This window comes from Strongylocentrotus purpuratus, unplaced genomic scaffold (assembly GCF_000002235.5).
Source record: "Strongylocentrotus purpuratus isolate Spur 01 unplaced genomic scaffold, Spur_5.0 spur5_scaffold_6, whole genome shotgun sequence".
In the NCBI taxonomy this organism is placed as follows: domain Eukaryota; kingdom Metazoa; phylum Echinodermata; class Echinoidea; order Camarodonta; family Strongylocentrotidae; genus Strongylocentrotus; species Strongylocentrotus purpuratus.
This window is the reverse complement of record NW_022145612.1, coordinates 28544267-28560028: the sequence shown is the minus strand read 5'-3', so window position 1 is coordinate 28560028 and position 15762 is coordinate 28544267. Positions and strand designations below refer to the sequence as shown.

At 36.7% G+C, this 15762-nt stretch overlaps 1 protein-coding gene across 2 annotated transcripts; it reads right to left on the bottom strand.

The window, feature by feature from the left end:
- Nucleotides 1–4212: 4212 nt before the first annotated feature.
- On the bottom strand, nt 4213–15209 carry LOC575238 (flavin-containing monooxygenase FMO GS-OX-like 2). 2 transcript variants are annotated; one of them, XM_030973132.1, is made up of 5 exons: nt 14861–15209; nt 10265–10484; nt 8886–9024; nt 6581–6729; nt 4213–5397 (listed from the first exon to the last, which is right to left on the bottom strand). In XM_030973132.1, the coding sequence occupies exons 2-5, from the start codon at nt 10465–10467 to the stop codon at nt 4599–4601; spliced, it is 1290 nt and encodes a 429-aa protein (XP_030828992.1). In that variant the 5' UTR covers nt 10468–10484; nt 14861–15209; the 3' UTR covers nt 4213–4598. The 2 variants fall into 2 exon arrangements, with proteins under 2 accessions (XP_030828992.1, XP_030828993.1); XM_030973133.1 differs by lacking the exon at nt 10265–10484.
- Nucleotides 15210–15762: the final 553 nt, after the last annotated feature.

Genomic DNA, 15762 nt, shown 5'->3' with positions numbered 1-15762 from the left:
ATAACGCCCCTATGGCTTTGAATAGTACTCTTTATTTACAATTTCTGAACCAACGACAACTTAAAGAGCTAAAAGGGGAAAAAAAATCCTATTTGTTCAAATGGGCTGGGGAAAATATTTTCATCAGTCTCTTGATTAATGAAGCCAAGAGCTCATCACAAGGCCCGTAGCCAGGGGAGGGGGGAAGTGCCCCCAAAATTTCCAAGATCGGTTGCACTTTTTTTTAGACCCCTCCCCAAGACGTCGATCAATTACATGTATGTGCCCCCCAAAGTGCCCCCCAAAATTTCCAAGATCGGTTGCACTTTTTTTAGACCCCTCCCCAAGACGTCGATCAATTACATGTATGTGCCCCCCCCCCCCCCAGGCATCAAACTCTGGCTACGGCCCTGCTCATCACACTCTCCCCTCTCCTACATACATAATTGCATATACGGTGGGGAGGGGGAGTTAAGAAACCCTAGGGGAGCGATGTGACCTAAAGCTTTGGGAAATCCTAATCCTGTGAAAATTTAAGGCGAAAAAAACCTCTTAAAGCGGAGGAAGGGGGATGTTATTTTTTTAATGTTGATTTATTATTTTTCAGTAGTTCTATTCGTTTGTCGTAAATTTCGCTTATTCCAAATATTATTATTGCATTTATGTCGGTTTCGTCATTTGACATCATTAGTTTAAATTTCTTATCGTCGTTTAGATATTGAGAGTCAGATACCATATTGTTAAGTCAAGTTAGAGTATATTTTGAGTCTGAGATCTATTAAGTATGTACATTTTGTTAGGAAGTGTATTTCATTCTCTATGTCAGTTTTACAAAGGGGCATATCCTATCTATTAATGTTCTCTTCTTGTACCGACCTTCCTCAATCATGAGGTTACTCATTAATGCTTATTCTGATTTTCGTGTATTTAGCTATACATTTATGTGATTATTTTGTCAATATCGAGTAATAAATAGTTTTCCAATTTTTTTTTTTTTTTTTAAGATTCTATATGTTTTTAATTTTGTAGAGTATTCATTATTATTTTCATTTGATAGAATTTCTTTCCAGGCTGTATACCTATCTTCTAATTTGTTAAAGACCGTCAATACGACTGGGCCAGAAGGGATAAGACCACACAGCGAGGTCACTGACAGGTGGCTATCTCATTAACTCAGCTCTCAACTAACATAAGAAAAAGAGGATCATGGGGGACCAACAGGCACCGATTGGGGAAGTTTTCTATATAGAGGGAGCAAGTATCTACAAGTAGGACAGTGGGGCTTTAAGTATAGCTTTCTTTAACCTATTGATAGAAAATGTATTATGGTTTTGCCAGATGTGAGAGAAACCTAATGAGTTTAAAAAGGATTTCATGTTTTTGCAATATTTGATGGCAATGAATTTGTCCTAAACGTAAGCTTGCTTTACAGAGCTTTTTTCGGAGGAGTTTATTGTGATGCTAGCAGCCAACAACATCTTTTAATGTTGTTAGTGCGAGGGGGAATCGTCCGGTATCCGCCAGGAAACATTATTCATTGCTGATCTGTTAGTGCCAATGAGAGCTTTTAAAAATTCCAGTTGTAGGGATTCCGGTAGGAATGTTTTGTAGCATTTCTCTAATTCTTTCGTATCTTTTACCATGAAGGATTTGCGGTCATAAATATTATTACGGCGCGTGGGGGCGCGTGAGTGCGTGACACTGTTCTGACACCGCGGACCAAAATAAACACATTTTTCGGGGCAATGTGGCAAGGAAAATCGGCTATAACATTTTTAAAAAGGCAGAAGATGGCAGCCAGATCTGGTATCAACTTAAAGCTTAGACATCAGAGAAAAAGTTGGTTATTATTGAAGTGGAAATCTAAATATTTCCTCTGGAGTTATAAAAAACATGGATAATTGTAGTCCATTTTTCAGTGAATTACCCTATAATATATTATGAAGATTGTGTTTCTATCCATTTTAAACCCATTCATGCAGTGAAATGAACTATCAGGAATATGTGAGAGAAATTTAATATCAATAGCTTAAAAACTTCATGTTAAATTGAAAGATTTATAAAATAAGTCACTTTTGCACTAAAACTGTGAATAATTATGTAAGATTTTGCTGTTTGAAGGAGTACATTTATATCCTTATTGTGCATACCAGAATTAAATATTTTACTGAGGTATTCTTCAATGTATTATCTTTCAACCGGGCAAGCAAAAAATAATAATCACCAATGAGTTTTGGCGCACTTTGGTTCCTCTCTGGCCCACTGTGCGTCGGTGCATTAAAGGTATTACAAAGTTTTGGAAAATTTTGAAAAATGGGTGGATAGTGATTCTTTACAATTTTGATATATTTGAATGCCCCTGTGGATGTAATAAAAACACTAGAATTTTTAGCCCCTAAAACACTTCTGCTTTCGAGAAAAATTTAATATAAAGATTTACCGGTGCTCCCGGTAAATGTTGATATAATTTCAAATAGCTCCTACGGCCGTACAATGGTAGCTGCGACCATGAAAATATCAGAATATGTAGTTGTGGTATATAATTTCCGAACGGGAATAGCTAATCGGTCGATTTTAGTCAAGAAAAATTGTTTTATAGCTTAATTAATATCTTGACCTTGAGAGGGAGCTATACAACATAAAATGTTTATTATTTACAATTTCATAACTTTAGAGTCGATTTCGACCGCGACAACGATCAGGGAATATTGTAGGATCGCATATGCTTCCAATATGTTCACTTGAACCAAATTCACGACCTCATACCAAAACTGATACACAATGAATAATAACTACTTTCACGTACACACATCCAGCATGCATTTGTCCGGATGGGTTATACAGTATTGTATAAATTAGTGACCTAAACTGGCTTACACTTCAAAACTATCAATTACTGAACTCCTGAATATTTCATTCGAATATTTAATTATGAACAGTAAATTATTACCAATCACCACTCACATGGCAGCAATTTGCATCATTTTTATTTTGTATTAATTAATTTTATTGGTCATAAAATAACATTTTGTAACAAAGTCTTCTTTTTTTTTCTTTTTCATTGACGTATTAAGTTGAAACATAATTATTTAAATCATATAAAATAATTTTTAATTAATTAACTGATACATGTTTTTTGTGAACATACTGAACATAGTAATACATACATTGTCAACATAATAGTGTATATAATTAAAAAATCTTGTTTCTCTCAGGTTTTTTCATGGTACATTAAAAATAACATTTGCATAAAACAGAATCACATGCTATTTAACTTATATAGAGAGAGACGAGACACTAACAGAACAAACAACAGATAAAAGCAAAACAAAGATACAAGTAAAACAACGACAAAATAAAACAAAACAACACAAAACAGAACAAAACAAAGAAGTAAGAAAAGAGACAATTTCTAAAAGAGATTTCACGATACATCAAACGTGTACAAGGCTCGAATGCATTGCTAATATTGAGAGGTGTCTCGATCCATACAGGGACGTGATAGAGAAGGACAGGAATCAAGCCGCTCTCCTTTGACCCCATGCTCCAAGCCGCCTAAAAGTTATGCGCTAATCTGCAACTGTTGACCAGGTGGTGAGATAAAAGAGCGCATGAAATTTCAGGATTTAGAATTCCTACATCAGAAAATGGTATCACTGCAACTGTTCGCTGTCCCTTCCAATGATTTCTCATCCATTGTTGAATGTGTAAAGAGTAGAACAAGCGAACACAAACTTGTGTACTTTCATCCTTTTTTAAACTTGAAAAATACAAAAAACACGCGAAAACACGCATTAGCAAACTTAATGTTATTGAAGATTGTAAATCATGGATCAAATAGCGGGACATTAAAGCATGCACAAATTAGCGCATCATCCTAAAATATTGAGTTTTTGACAGGATGTAATTTTTCTTTTACCAACTCTGGCATACAAATTAAAGGAAGGACGGAGTTCTAAATTTGAAAATTTGTTTGATGCACTATTCCTAATAAAATCCCCATATAAAGTTTTTGATTTACACTGAAATTTTGCTGGTAATTTAATATTTTGTAATAAATGTAAAACTGGTGCCTGGCTTTCGAAATTCCCCGCAGTGGAAGCGCGGTTCGGAGCAAGGAACTTCAAAGCCAAGTGGAATGTTACACATCCCATTGTTACGCTTTAGAACTCAAGAATGCGTTTGAATAAATTACAAGAGTTTCGCCTCCTTTTCTTTCACCTCCCTGATCCATATATACATCAGCGTAATACATACATTATCAGCGAACAGTGCATTTCAAGGAATAATCCTATCAAGTACCCATTTACCTCACCTGGGTCGAGTGTGCCAAATGTAGATTAATATCTTGCCAAATTAGTGCCGCGGTGGGACTCGAACCATGGACCTTGTCTTGTGACATGTCCACTCGACCACGACACTTTTACTATGATAGAATAGGATTTGATTGTCAACATGAGGCTCTACTACTACAAAAAGGATTTGTTATCCCAATTTGCACTTGATTAAATTAAATGATAAAACGAGGCCGTTCAAATGGATTTCAAAACACAATGTAGAAAGTTTAACTATAATAGTTTAGAAATAAATTACCACTCGAAGGAGCTCTAGTGAAAAGACTACAGTTGAACAAATTTGTCGTTATCTACAACCTTAAACTTCATCTTCCTATAAATGAGTATATTTTTTGTTCTGCATCTCATTACCTGATGGTATAGTTTCTCTATAACCGGCTTATGCTGTACAGCCCCTATAAAACTAAGAAGGTTAGAGTTATACTCCCACTGTCTGTCTCCCATATCGTGTGCATATCGATGAGGGAGCCCTTCGTCTAATCGAATTTGGAACTCCTTTGCTTCATCTTCGTGCATCTCTTTCTCTGTTGGAAGTTTCACAGAGCCATCTAATGCTGCCAGGAAAAATAATGCTTGAGCATTGAAGTGGGGGTATGGACAAAAGCGTTTGGATATGCCCATAAAACAGAGGCTGGGGAAAATCTGATGGATGAGATGTTTGTAGAGCGGAGTAATTCTTCCATCAGAAACATCTACTAAGCAATCTGGATGCAAGAAACTAAAGTCATAGTCATAGCCAGAACAGAACACGATGCTGTCAAAAGTATCCTTGCAGCCATCCAGAAACTCAACTTCAGTCTTGCCGACCGATTTGATAGCTTGAACCTCTTTAACGTTACTTGGTAGTGGCGTCTTGAATCTTGGTTTCCAATGACTGATGACTACCTGCTTCGCATGGGGTGACAAGTCTACTGCTATGTCCATCCCTGAGGAACCAGCACCTACAATCAAGATTGACTGATCCTTGAAGGTTTCTGGATGACGGTAGTTGTGACTGTGAAGGATTTGACCGGAGAAGGTATCCAGCTCATCCATATCTGGAATCTTCGGAAGTGCATAATGCCTAGATCAGGAGAAAAATTGAATTAAAAAAAAGGGGGATGGTAAAAACATTTGTTATTGAATATGTCTCTTTTTAACATAAATTGACTGTTTTAAAGCTCTTTCATTGTCTATATAAGCCTTTATAATCCTATACGAAAGGGCAATTAATTACCTTTCCATTTTGTGCAGTAAAATAGGAAATGGGGTTCAGGGGCGGCGGAGCATCTTTCCAATTCAACTTTTGAGAAAAGGTATATGAACCACATTGAAATTAATACATTATCATTGATGATCATTAACATATTTACGAATTCCCAGGGGCAAAAATGAAAAAAAGTGCATTGTGCCCCCTCCCCTGGCTACTGCCATTCATCATGGTTGTAGGAAAGGGGTACTTGTTATTACACAAAGCTTTACCGATACCTTGAAAGTAGGTATGGCTCTTTATATGACCACGAAGGGGCTTATTAGAAAGGAAAGGGGGGCACTTATCAGAAGGAAACGGACACCTTTCTTACGCTGAAAAGGGGGCCCTTATCTATTAAAAGGCGAAAGGGACACTTATCAAAAAGAAAAGGGGTACTTTCCACGTAAAAGGGGGACCCCTATCAGAAAGGGAAAGATGCATTTTCACCATAGAGATAGTGTTAGTAGTATATAGCTCTATGATTTTCACACGTAAAAGGGATCTCTTTTAGGTACTTGAAAAAAGGGGTACACCTCCCCCCCCCCCCCCCCCCTCGAGGGCGGCCTCTGAAAAAATGAAACTAGCTTTTTCATTATTTTAATTAAATATTATGTTTTTATTGCTTATAATATTAATGTTCGTAACATATGGTCCGTCGTTTTTGTTATCGTTGATAATGACTAAATCAAATAATAATAGTCCTATCCCGTTTAAAATTAGCTACTCACGATGCATTACATTTTTTAATGTCGTTAGCCATCCGTCTGAAACCTTACTCTCTTTTTTAAAGCATAATAATGAAGGCATAGAGAGAGTTTACGTCAACTAGTTCCTTTACATATCAATAATAATAATAGTCCTATACTAAAGTTTTTATTCAAAGAGAAGTACAAGGGAAAGTGCCCATATAATTCTGATAAATGTCCTTGATTTCCTGATTTCTGAACTTAGCATGCCCGGTCAGAAATATCATTCTGTGTCAAGAGTTAAAGAAAAATACATAAAATTATTATACCCATTGCAAACCATGACAGCATCATAGTGAGAAGTGACAGGCCCACCAGATTCCCGATTCTCCACATCGCGAACTTTGACCTCCCACGTGACAGATTGAGTATCACCTGATGGCTTCACAGGTCTCACAGATTCAACCATGGTGTTGAACTTCAAATGAAAAAGTACATGGCAAATATATATCAATAACAGGGGCGTATTTTTATGTGTGTAAACCCCCCTAAAAAAAAAAAAACCCCCCCCCCCCCCCCCTTTGGGTTTTTTTTTTTTTTTTTTTTTTTTTTTTTTTTTTTTTTTTTTTTAATTATTAAAAAAAAAAAAAAAAAAAAAAAAAAAAAAAAAAATTATACCCACCCCCCCCCAACGAAGAAAAATGTCAAATTTTGAAATTTCGAGACCAAAAAAAAAAAAAAAGTGTCCGCTTGCTCCCCCCCACTGAGCGACTTTTCGGCTGGCTGAGTCGTTGCGATTTTTTTTGGACTCAAAAAAAAAAAAAAAAAAGTGTCCGCTTACCCCCCCCCCCCCCCCCCCCCCCCCCCCCCCACTGAGTGACTTTTCGGCTGGCTGAGTCGTTGCGATTTTTTTTGGACTCCAAAAAAAAAAAAAAAAAGTGTCCGCTTACCCCCCCCCCCCCCCCCCCCCCCCCCCCACTGAGCGACTTTTCGGCCGGCGCGATTTTTAAATTTTCGGGAGCAAAACCCCCCCCCCCCCCTTGAAAAAAACCTGCGTACGCCCCTGATCAATAATGAATCCTTTCAAAATATATTTGAAACTGTATATATTTGTCGTCCTTTGAAACATGCATGCAATAATGATATACAGTGATTATCAATAAAAAGCATATAAGACTTTATTATCTTATAATCAAAAAGTCATAGTTAATGTGACCTTGAAACATATTTCATGGTGGAGCGTAACTTGTTTTCCATATAATATGATATCCCATTCATAATATCTCTGCCAGTGATGACTAATGCAAACCAGAGTTTGCATAAAGTGCTGTCAAAATCTCCTTTTACCAAGTCAGGGCTGATGCATCGAATGTGGGTCAGGCCTTACATCCTTCTAATAGTTAAATGCTGCTTCAAGATTTAATTAATCTAAACAAATATCCTTCTTACTTCATGATAACTAACTCAACGAACTCAAATATTCACAACAAAAAGAAATATAAAACATACCGAAATAAATTAACTAACATCATTCAAAATTCTCGTAAAATTTACTATTCCGACAAACTTAATAGAGTGAAATCAAATATGAAATCTACTTGGGGGATTGTTAATGATTTGTTTGAAGGAAAAAACAACTAAAAAATTTCCCAATGATAATTTTACAATAGATGCAGTTATAAAGTCTGCAGATGTAGCCGATACTTTTAATTCCTACTTTGTAAACATAGGACGTAATTTAGCAAATAAACTTAATACACCGAACGAAATTTTATTACATTTCTTCCTGAAATAACTGAAATTAAGAAAATTGTCAAATTAAGTAAATCACAGGGTCACGATGGAATTAGTGCTATCCTTCATAAACACATCATACCATTGGCGTATCGAGGGGTGTTTTAGGTGTTCAAACACCCCCCCTTGGCAAACAGGGGTGTTTTAGAATTTTAAAGACATCCTTCATCTGTGTTTCAGATGTTCACAGATGGAGGGGGGGGGTAATTTTTTTTTTGCTCAAGGGGGGGGGGGGGGGGAGGGGATGGATGTTGAAGAAAATAAAGGAGTGTTCACTACCTCCCCCGTTCTGTCAAAAAAAATCAAGTATTTCGTCTTCTTTGTGCATGGCTGATCGTCAACGAAACGGAGTTAAGTCTTTTGTCAACTCTGTTTGTTGATACGGCAGGCAGCCAGTGAAAACGAATTCGTTTAATCAAATTATGGAAATGCAAGCACTTTAAACAAACAAAACTTTGTTATTCCTGACTCATTTTTCCTGCATGAGGTGTCATATGAATTTCCCTTTGAAATTCAGATACCGCCCGCCAAATGACTTTTTGGTACCCTCTCTTCAAATGGTTTGTAATCACTCATGAGTGAAATATGCATCGCTTATTGATTTTAATTGTGATTAACTTATGATAAAACATCGATAATGCTCGGTTTCGTTTTTTTCTGGGACGCACTGTATATACATGTACAATGCAAAAGGAAATATGAGGATCTGTTTTCGTAGCTTCAATCAAAGTTCTCTATTGCTGTCCTCCCTTTTTTGGAAATATGAATAAGACACGAGTGCCAGTAAAATATATAGGAGAATATTAACTGCGAAACATGAAAAGTTTGCTCGATCTTTACCTGGATATATTTAAGGAGATCAAAGTGTCTACCAAACTGTTCGATGTATTCTAGCATCTCTGTATGTGTGATGAATGATGGAAGGGAACTGTCAAATGGAAAATCCGCGAAAGCCATCACTTCTTTTGGCAGGTTGGTTCTGGATGTGACAGATAGAGAAAAGAATGAAAATAAACATGTATTCATCGAAACATAGTTATTCAGGATTTTTTTTTAAAATCAATGTGATCAGTAAAACTGTTTTTGATCATGGTCCTGATAAATGAAATACAACAGTAAAACCACAAAAAAGGACAAATCAAAAGAAAGAAAAAAAAGTAAAATGTCCAATAAAGCCACCCCCACCAAACATAGTATTATATAGACGCACATTGATTATGTTGTGTCGTTGGTTATTTGGCGTTATGACAGTTCCGTCGCTATATTCGCTGGTGTGAAATCCCTTTCTTATTGTTCTCGTTTTTCAAAATTTTACCAATCTGCTCCTTTTACTCAAGTTCTGCTTAAAGATCTTCCAAGCAATATGTGATGAGTTTGAGGGTCTTGGTAATACAATGTACAAAATAACTCAGGATAATGGGAGTCGGAAGACTGGTTTGTTATGATAGCCATGATGAGTTTGAGCACGGGCGGATCCAGACGGCGGCAGGGGAGGGGGCCAAAGAGGGGGCCAAAGTCGTGAGGAATATTTAGCGGCGAAACAGCCAGCCGGTGAATAAGCGGGGGGGGGGGGGGGATGGTAGTGAGCAACACTATTTTTTTGCCCTCGAAAATGTGCACCCCCCCCCCCTTGAGGCCCAGGGGAGGGGGCCCGTCAGCAAATAAAGGTAAAATTAACGTTTTTTACCTGTTTTTTCCCCAGGGGAGGGGGCCCGGGCCGCCTCCCTGGATCCGCCACTGAGTTTGAGGGTCTTGGTAATACAATGTAGTAGATAACTCAGGATAATAGAGAGACGGAAAACTGGTTTGTTATGATAGCCATGTTATTTATTAAGCTACCACGGATGGATACCGGATATTCGCATATCGCATATCGCATATCGTAACAATAATAATATAATGAATACATTTCAAGGTTAAATTTTCTGTAACTTTGCACACCGCTGACAAATTTGTCACATCAGAAACAATATGCTGTAAATTGTACTAGTCATAAATTAAATGAAATGTTAATTAATATACCTTTTACTCTTTTATTGTGCCAAACGGAAGGTATAATAGTCATTTAAAAATATTCCTTTAATAAACAGCTCATGGAAATCTAAATAAATTAAAACGTCATAACAGTTATATACTACAAATACCAAACGTTGATTTGGATGTCGTACATAACCTAATCCAAATATAAAAATGTTGATATACTATACTCTATATCTTACTTGAGTGATGAATACATGCTTGAATGGATGGGCAGTCCATGTCTGTCCCTCCCAGTCTCCTCTGTATAAACCCAAGTGCCTCCAATTCGCTCGGTTTTTTCAAAGACAACTGGTTCAAATTTGTCTGGTCTCACTGCCATGTGTTTGGCGGCACAAATCCCAGCTATTCCACCACCAATTACTGCAACTTTCAGCTTGCTCATGATGCTGGTAGTAACTTCTATAAATGTAAGAGTATTTATCGTCAGTGGCGGATCCAGGGTGGGGGCATGGTGAGCCCGGGCCTCCACCCCTGCCCCCCCCCCAACTTTTTTTTAAAGATGGGAACAATAATTTTACCATAAAAAAGACGCCCCCCCCCCCCCTGGGAAGAAGAAAAAAGTTAAAAACAAAAAAAAATGGTTACCACAATTTTGCCTTTATTTTTTGTTTTTTGCTCAAGGGGGAGGGGGGTTGAGTAAAAATAAATAGTGCTCACAAGCCCCCCCCCCCCCTCCCCCGTTGGGCCCCAAAAGTATGTTTATTTATAGTGTTAACTACCCCCCCCCCCCCCCCCCCCCCCCCCCCCCTCCCACACCCATGCGCCGCTAAATATTTTGTCACGATTTGGGCCCCCTCCCTCGCCGCCCGCTGGATCCGCCCCTGTTTATAGTCATTGGTTGTGGTAATCATAAGATATATATGATTTAAACTTTTATCAACCTTGAAATTTATTAGGCAAGCTTTCGTCCACGTCGGTGGACTAGCTTTCTCAATCCAAATGATTTATCACACAAGTTTGTTATGCCTCGAGATCACCGGAGCGAAGATATAATCTGCAGTGGTGTTATCTTTTGGGGGGTTTAGTTTGGGGTAGAAAAAAAAATCATTTCAGTTCAGCATAATTTGTAAATCACTGGTATCGAATAAGAAATAAACTACGTCTGATTTGATTTTTTTTGCGGGGGGCAACTGCCCCACGCCACCCCCATCAATTCGCCAGTGGATATACGTGACATTGACTAACCAGCTAGAGTCTTTATTTATTTCTTGCCCAGAAGTGTGTTTCCAAGTCAATAATATGAAAAAGGGGGTGCATGGGGCGACAATATTTTATCACTTGACTTCTACCTCACGATCGGCGGCTTTGTTTATTCGTATATGGTATTTGTGCCCCCTCCATGAACCCACACTATTGATCGAATTTGTTGTTTTAATCAAACCAACAACTGTTGGAAAAAAAGAAAAACATTCACTGAATTGCTGAGAATTGTGTTTAATATAAAACCAATGTTGGGTATATATGCCATGCAAACAGTATAAACACATTTTATAAGCTTCTATTAATAACTTGTACTTTTTTTAAAACACTTCATTGTGGAAAATAGAAAACATTTGATGATTTGGAGCCACATTTTGTGCGAGTTGAAAATTCTATTTATTTCTTTGCAAACCACTCTTGAATTTATAGGAAATCTAACTAAACCGCAACGTTATGAAAATATGTTGATTACATGCCTGTTTCACAAATAATGTCTTGGTTTGGTTTGGTTTTATTTTCCGTATAAAAATTCAATACATACAAGAATACAATTTACAAATATTACAAATCAAGAATTAAAAAACGGCTGGAAAGCTCTATTCAGAGCCATTATTAAAATGGCTCTATTCTTCCTAGCTGAGGTCCAGAAATAATCAAACATAGAAATAAAACACAAAATATTACAAAAATATAATATTACAAACGCACTATCTACAACCCCCTCCCAAACCCTCTATAACACATTATGAATACGACTGTTACCATCCCTCCCCCCTCCCCGTTTACACCAAAAGTTTATACATCAAAATCTAGCATCCATTCATTTAGGTCCTGTCGAAATAAATTAAGTGTGTTCGGTCTACGTAAGTTAATTGGTAATTCATTATATAATTTAGATCCGCGGATAAAAAAATGTTCGTTTACAATAATTAGTTTTAGGTTTGGGCAAGACTAAGTTATCGATATTTCTTAGGGCATAATTGGTTTCTTTGTAAAAGAGATTATTCTGCATATAGTCTGGAGTTAAATTATGGAAAATCTTATACAGCATTATGTACATGTGCTTTTTACGTCTGGTTTTTAGGGATTCCCATTTTAAGAGGTCGTGAATTTGATATGTTGAAGTATAATTATGAGGGTTTATCTCAAGGATTATCCTACCAGCCCTAATTTGAAGTTTTTGAAGTTGGTCAAGATAATTTTTTTGGGAGGATTGCCATATAATGTCGATAGCGATATTAATTCATTATTAAGAACAGACTGTACAACAATAGGGTTTACATTTGAGAAATAAATAACTGTGTCATCTGCATATAAATGCAGATGACAATAATGAAAAGCATTAGCTAAATCATTGATGTAAATTAGAAATAAAATTGGACCTTGAGGCACACCATACGTTAATATCAATTCATTTGAAGAAACATTATTTATCGAAGTAAACATTTTACGGTTAACCAAATATTCATAAAACCACTTATGCATTATACCATTTATACCAACATTAGACAATTTTCTCAAGAGAATTCTGTGATCGACCAAATCGAAGGCTTTTCGCAGATCGACAAAAAGTGCTCCTGTATATAAACCCTTATCAACTGATTGAAGCCAGTCGTCCGTAACCTTTGTAAGAGCGGTACAGGTAGAATGTTTCGGCCTGAATCCCGATTGATCTTTAGTTAAAATGTTGTTTTTTGCAGAAATTGGATTAAGTGTTTTTGTACAATCTTTTCTAATATTTTGGACAAACACGTTAATAAAGATTTCGGTCTGTAATTATTGGCTAAAGCTTTATCACCCTTTTTATGTAGGGGGATGACCTTAGCCACCTTCCATCTGGAAGGGACTGTACCTTCAGACAATATGTGAGAGGTTTCACAATTTCCAGTGCACAGGCTTTCAGCATGTAAGAATCTATTCCATCAACCCCAACTGATTTCTTATTCTTTAATCGATAGATTTCTTTCAGAACATCTGACTGTGTAATTACAGGAACAGAAAAGGTATTTTCTGTGCTCTCAATGGCTTCGGTACTTTCAAACTCTTCGTAACTGATACATTTATTACCATTACTGTTATCAAATTGTTTTCCGACATTGATAAAATGTTCGTTAAAATCATTTGCTACTCTTTTACATTCATCGATAGGGAGGGGAAAATTCGTAGCTGATTTCGTATTGGGAATTAGTGTTTTTAATACTCTCCAAGATTTCGCTCTATCCGTACAAGCACCTAGTTTTTCAATGAAATATTGTTTCTTTACTCTCCTTATTTCAAACGTTACCTTATTTCTCAAGTGTTTGTATTGTTTCCAGTAAACGTCTTGTTTTTTCGTCTTTGCTTTACCTTTCATTTTATCACGATCTTTCATGAGCTTAAATATACATTCATTCAACCAAGGGGAGTGTTTTTTGCGTACCCTTTTCTTCTTCAATGGCATGTATTTGTCTATTGTGTCTAAAAAGAGTACTTCCCATTTGTTTACAGCTGTATCGAGGTCAATACCTTCTTCTACCTCATCCCACTTCTGCGATCTAAGATCGGCATTCAACTTTTCAAAGTCTACCTCATGAGATTTTCTAAATGTTACATAATTTAAAAAGAATCATCATGATTGACCTGAGCTTTCCAGACTAAGTAACTCATATAATGATCACTCAAACCATTGTGTAAGACACCAAAAGAGCTTACTTTGTCTGGGCAAGTTGTTAACATGTGATCAATAATGATGAGCACTCAGGCGTTACTCGAGTGTAAACAGATTTATTAATTTGACACAAACCATATATATCATTAATTTGTGAATATTTACGAGTATCGCAAGTAAGTGGAAGCTTGGCAATGTTATAATTAACATCGCCCGTTAATATTATTGGAGTATTAAATCCTCCTAAATATAACAACAATTCTTCATAGGACTCCAGTAGACGTGTTTTATTTGGCGGTCGATACCAATTTATAAAAATAAAAGGCTTTGTATGCTTCAAACGAATCAGAATGCAAATAACTTCCAGTTGATCTACTGAACTAGGCACTATTAACTTTTCAAATGTAACATTCTCATGTACGTATATGGCAACTCCTCCACCTCTTCTATCTCTATCATTCCTAATAACATTGAAATGAGGTATATACTTATTTCACTATCTGCAACTGAATCATCAAGCCTGGTTTCATTTAGAGCTAAAATGTGAATATCATTATTGCATAATATAGACCCAATTTCATCAAAATGCTTCAATAAGCTAACGATGTTCAAATGAACAAATTTGACACCTTTATCACATAATTTAGAGTATATTCTACTGGATTGATTACTTGTTTTATTAAAATGCTTATCCAGTTTCTGCTGTCGTTTACTTCTCTCCAATTCTGGTGGATGATATTATGATAAAAGGGTAACTGTTTCAAAACACAACATGTGCAGATCCACGCTATGAATAGTCTGTCAAAGTGATATGATATAATATTCTGCCCGAAATACCTTCGAAATATACGTTATCTTAATTCTTGAAAAAGTTTCATATTGACACTATGTTGGTAGCAAACTGTTAAAAATCTTAAATCTAACTTACCCAGACTGTAGTTAAAAAAACTCTGCTCCTGATATAGAGGCCTTAGCTAGGCTATACTATATTGAGGGATCATTAGTGATAAAATGAGACAGAGCTCAGCTCGGAAGGGCCTGCTTTGCTCTACGGTATAAACTACCAAGCAGATTTGGGTCACTGAGTCCGTACGTGCCTTTGGGTTTGACATCGCCAGGGTAGATAGCGGAAGAATAGATATTTTGTATAAGTCCTTCGAACGAGATTAAACCATTGAAATTCCTAGACGTAAATAATCACAATGGCCCGAATTCACAAAGCAAAGGGCCTATATGTTTGATACACATCTGTACTAAAAAAAAAAAACACACACGCACACACACACATACACACAGGCGAATGAACAGGATTCTGCACGACTAGAACGTGGACTGCCCTTTTAAGGCAATGTGATGTCACTGCCAGTGCCATAATAGGACGTCACATTGCCTTAAAAGGGCAGTCCACGTTCTCGCCCTGCAGAATCTAAAAGTCCCTAATAGTCTCTCATTTCTCATCCTTTTCTTCAGTCACGGCACCCTTTTAAAGTGAACGTTATGCATGTTTGAAATATGAGATCACTAAATCTATGCGTATAGCCATGGACAACTTTCTCGTTGTTATCCTAATTGTCTTCTCCCTTGGGGCACTACTATGGATTGCACATTTATGATTTATTATGTCCTCTATAAAGGAAAAGTCATAGATTTGAAATATTTAGTTTTAGCCACTTGTTTGTGCTGGAACAAATAAGAAACTTATCCGGCATTTACATCACAGTGACATAACTAATACAGCCAATTTAAAGTGTCCATACGTCTGGCGATTACAACTTTTAACACTTCTTTTGCATAACTTTCATATGTTTTATCCGATTCGTTCAAACTTTA

Coding starts and splice junctions, on each gene's coding strand:
- LOC575238 (XM_030973132.1), bottom strand. CDS start 10,467: ATGAGCAAGCTGAAAGTTGCAGTAATTGGTGGTGGAATAGCTGGGATT. Junction 9,025..10,264: donor AGCATGTATTCATCACTCAA/GTAAGATATAGA, acceptor TGTCACATCCAG/AACCAACCTGCCAAAAGAAG. Junction 6,730..8,885: donor ATCTCCTTAAATATATCCAG/GTAAAGATCGAG, acceptor TTTCATTTGAAG/TTCAACACCATGGTTGAATC.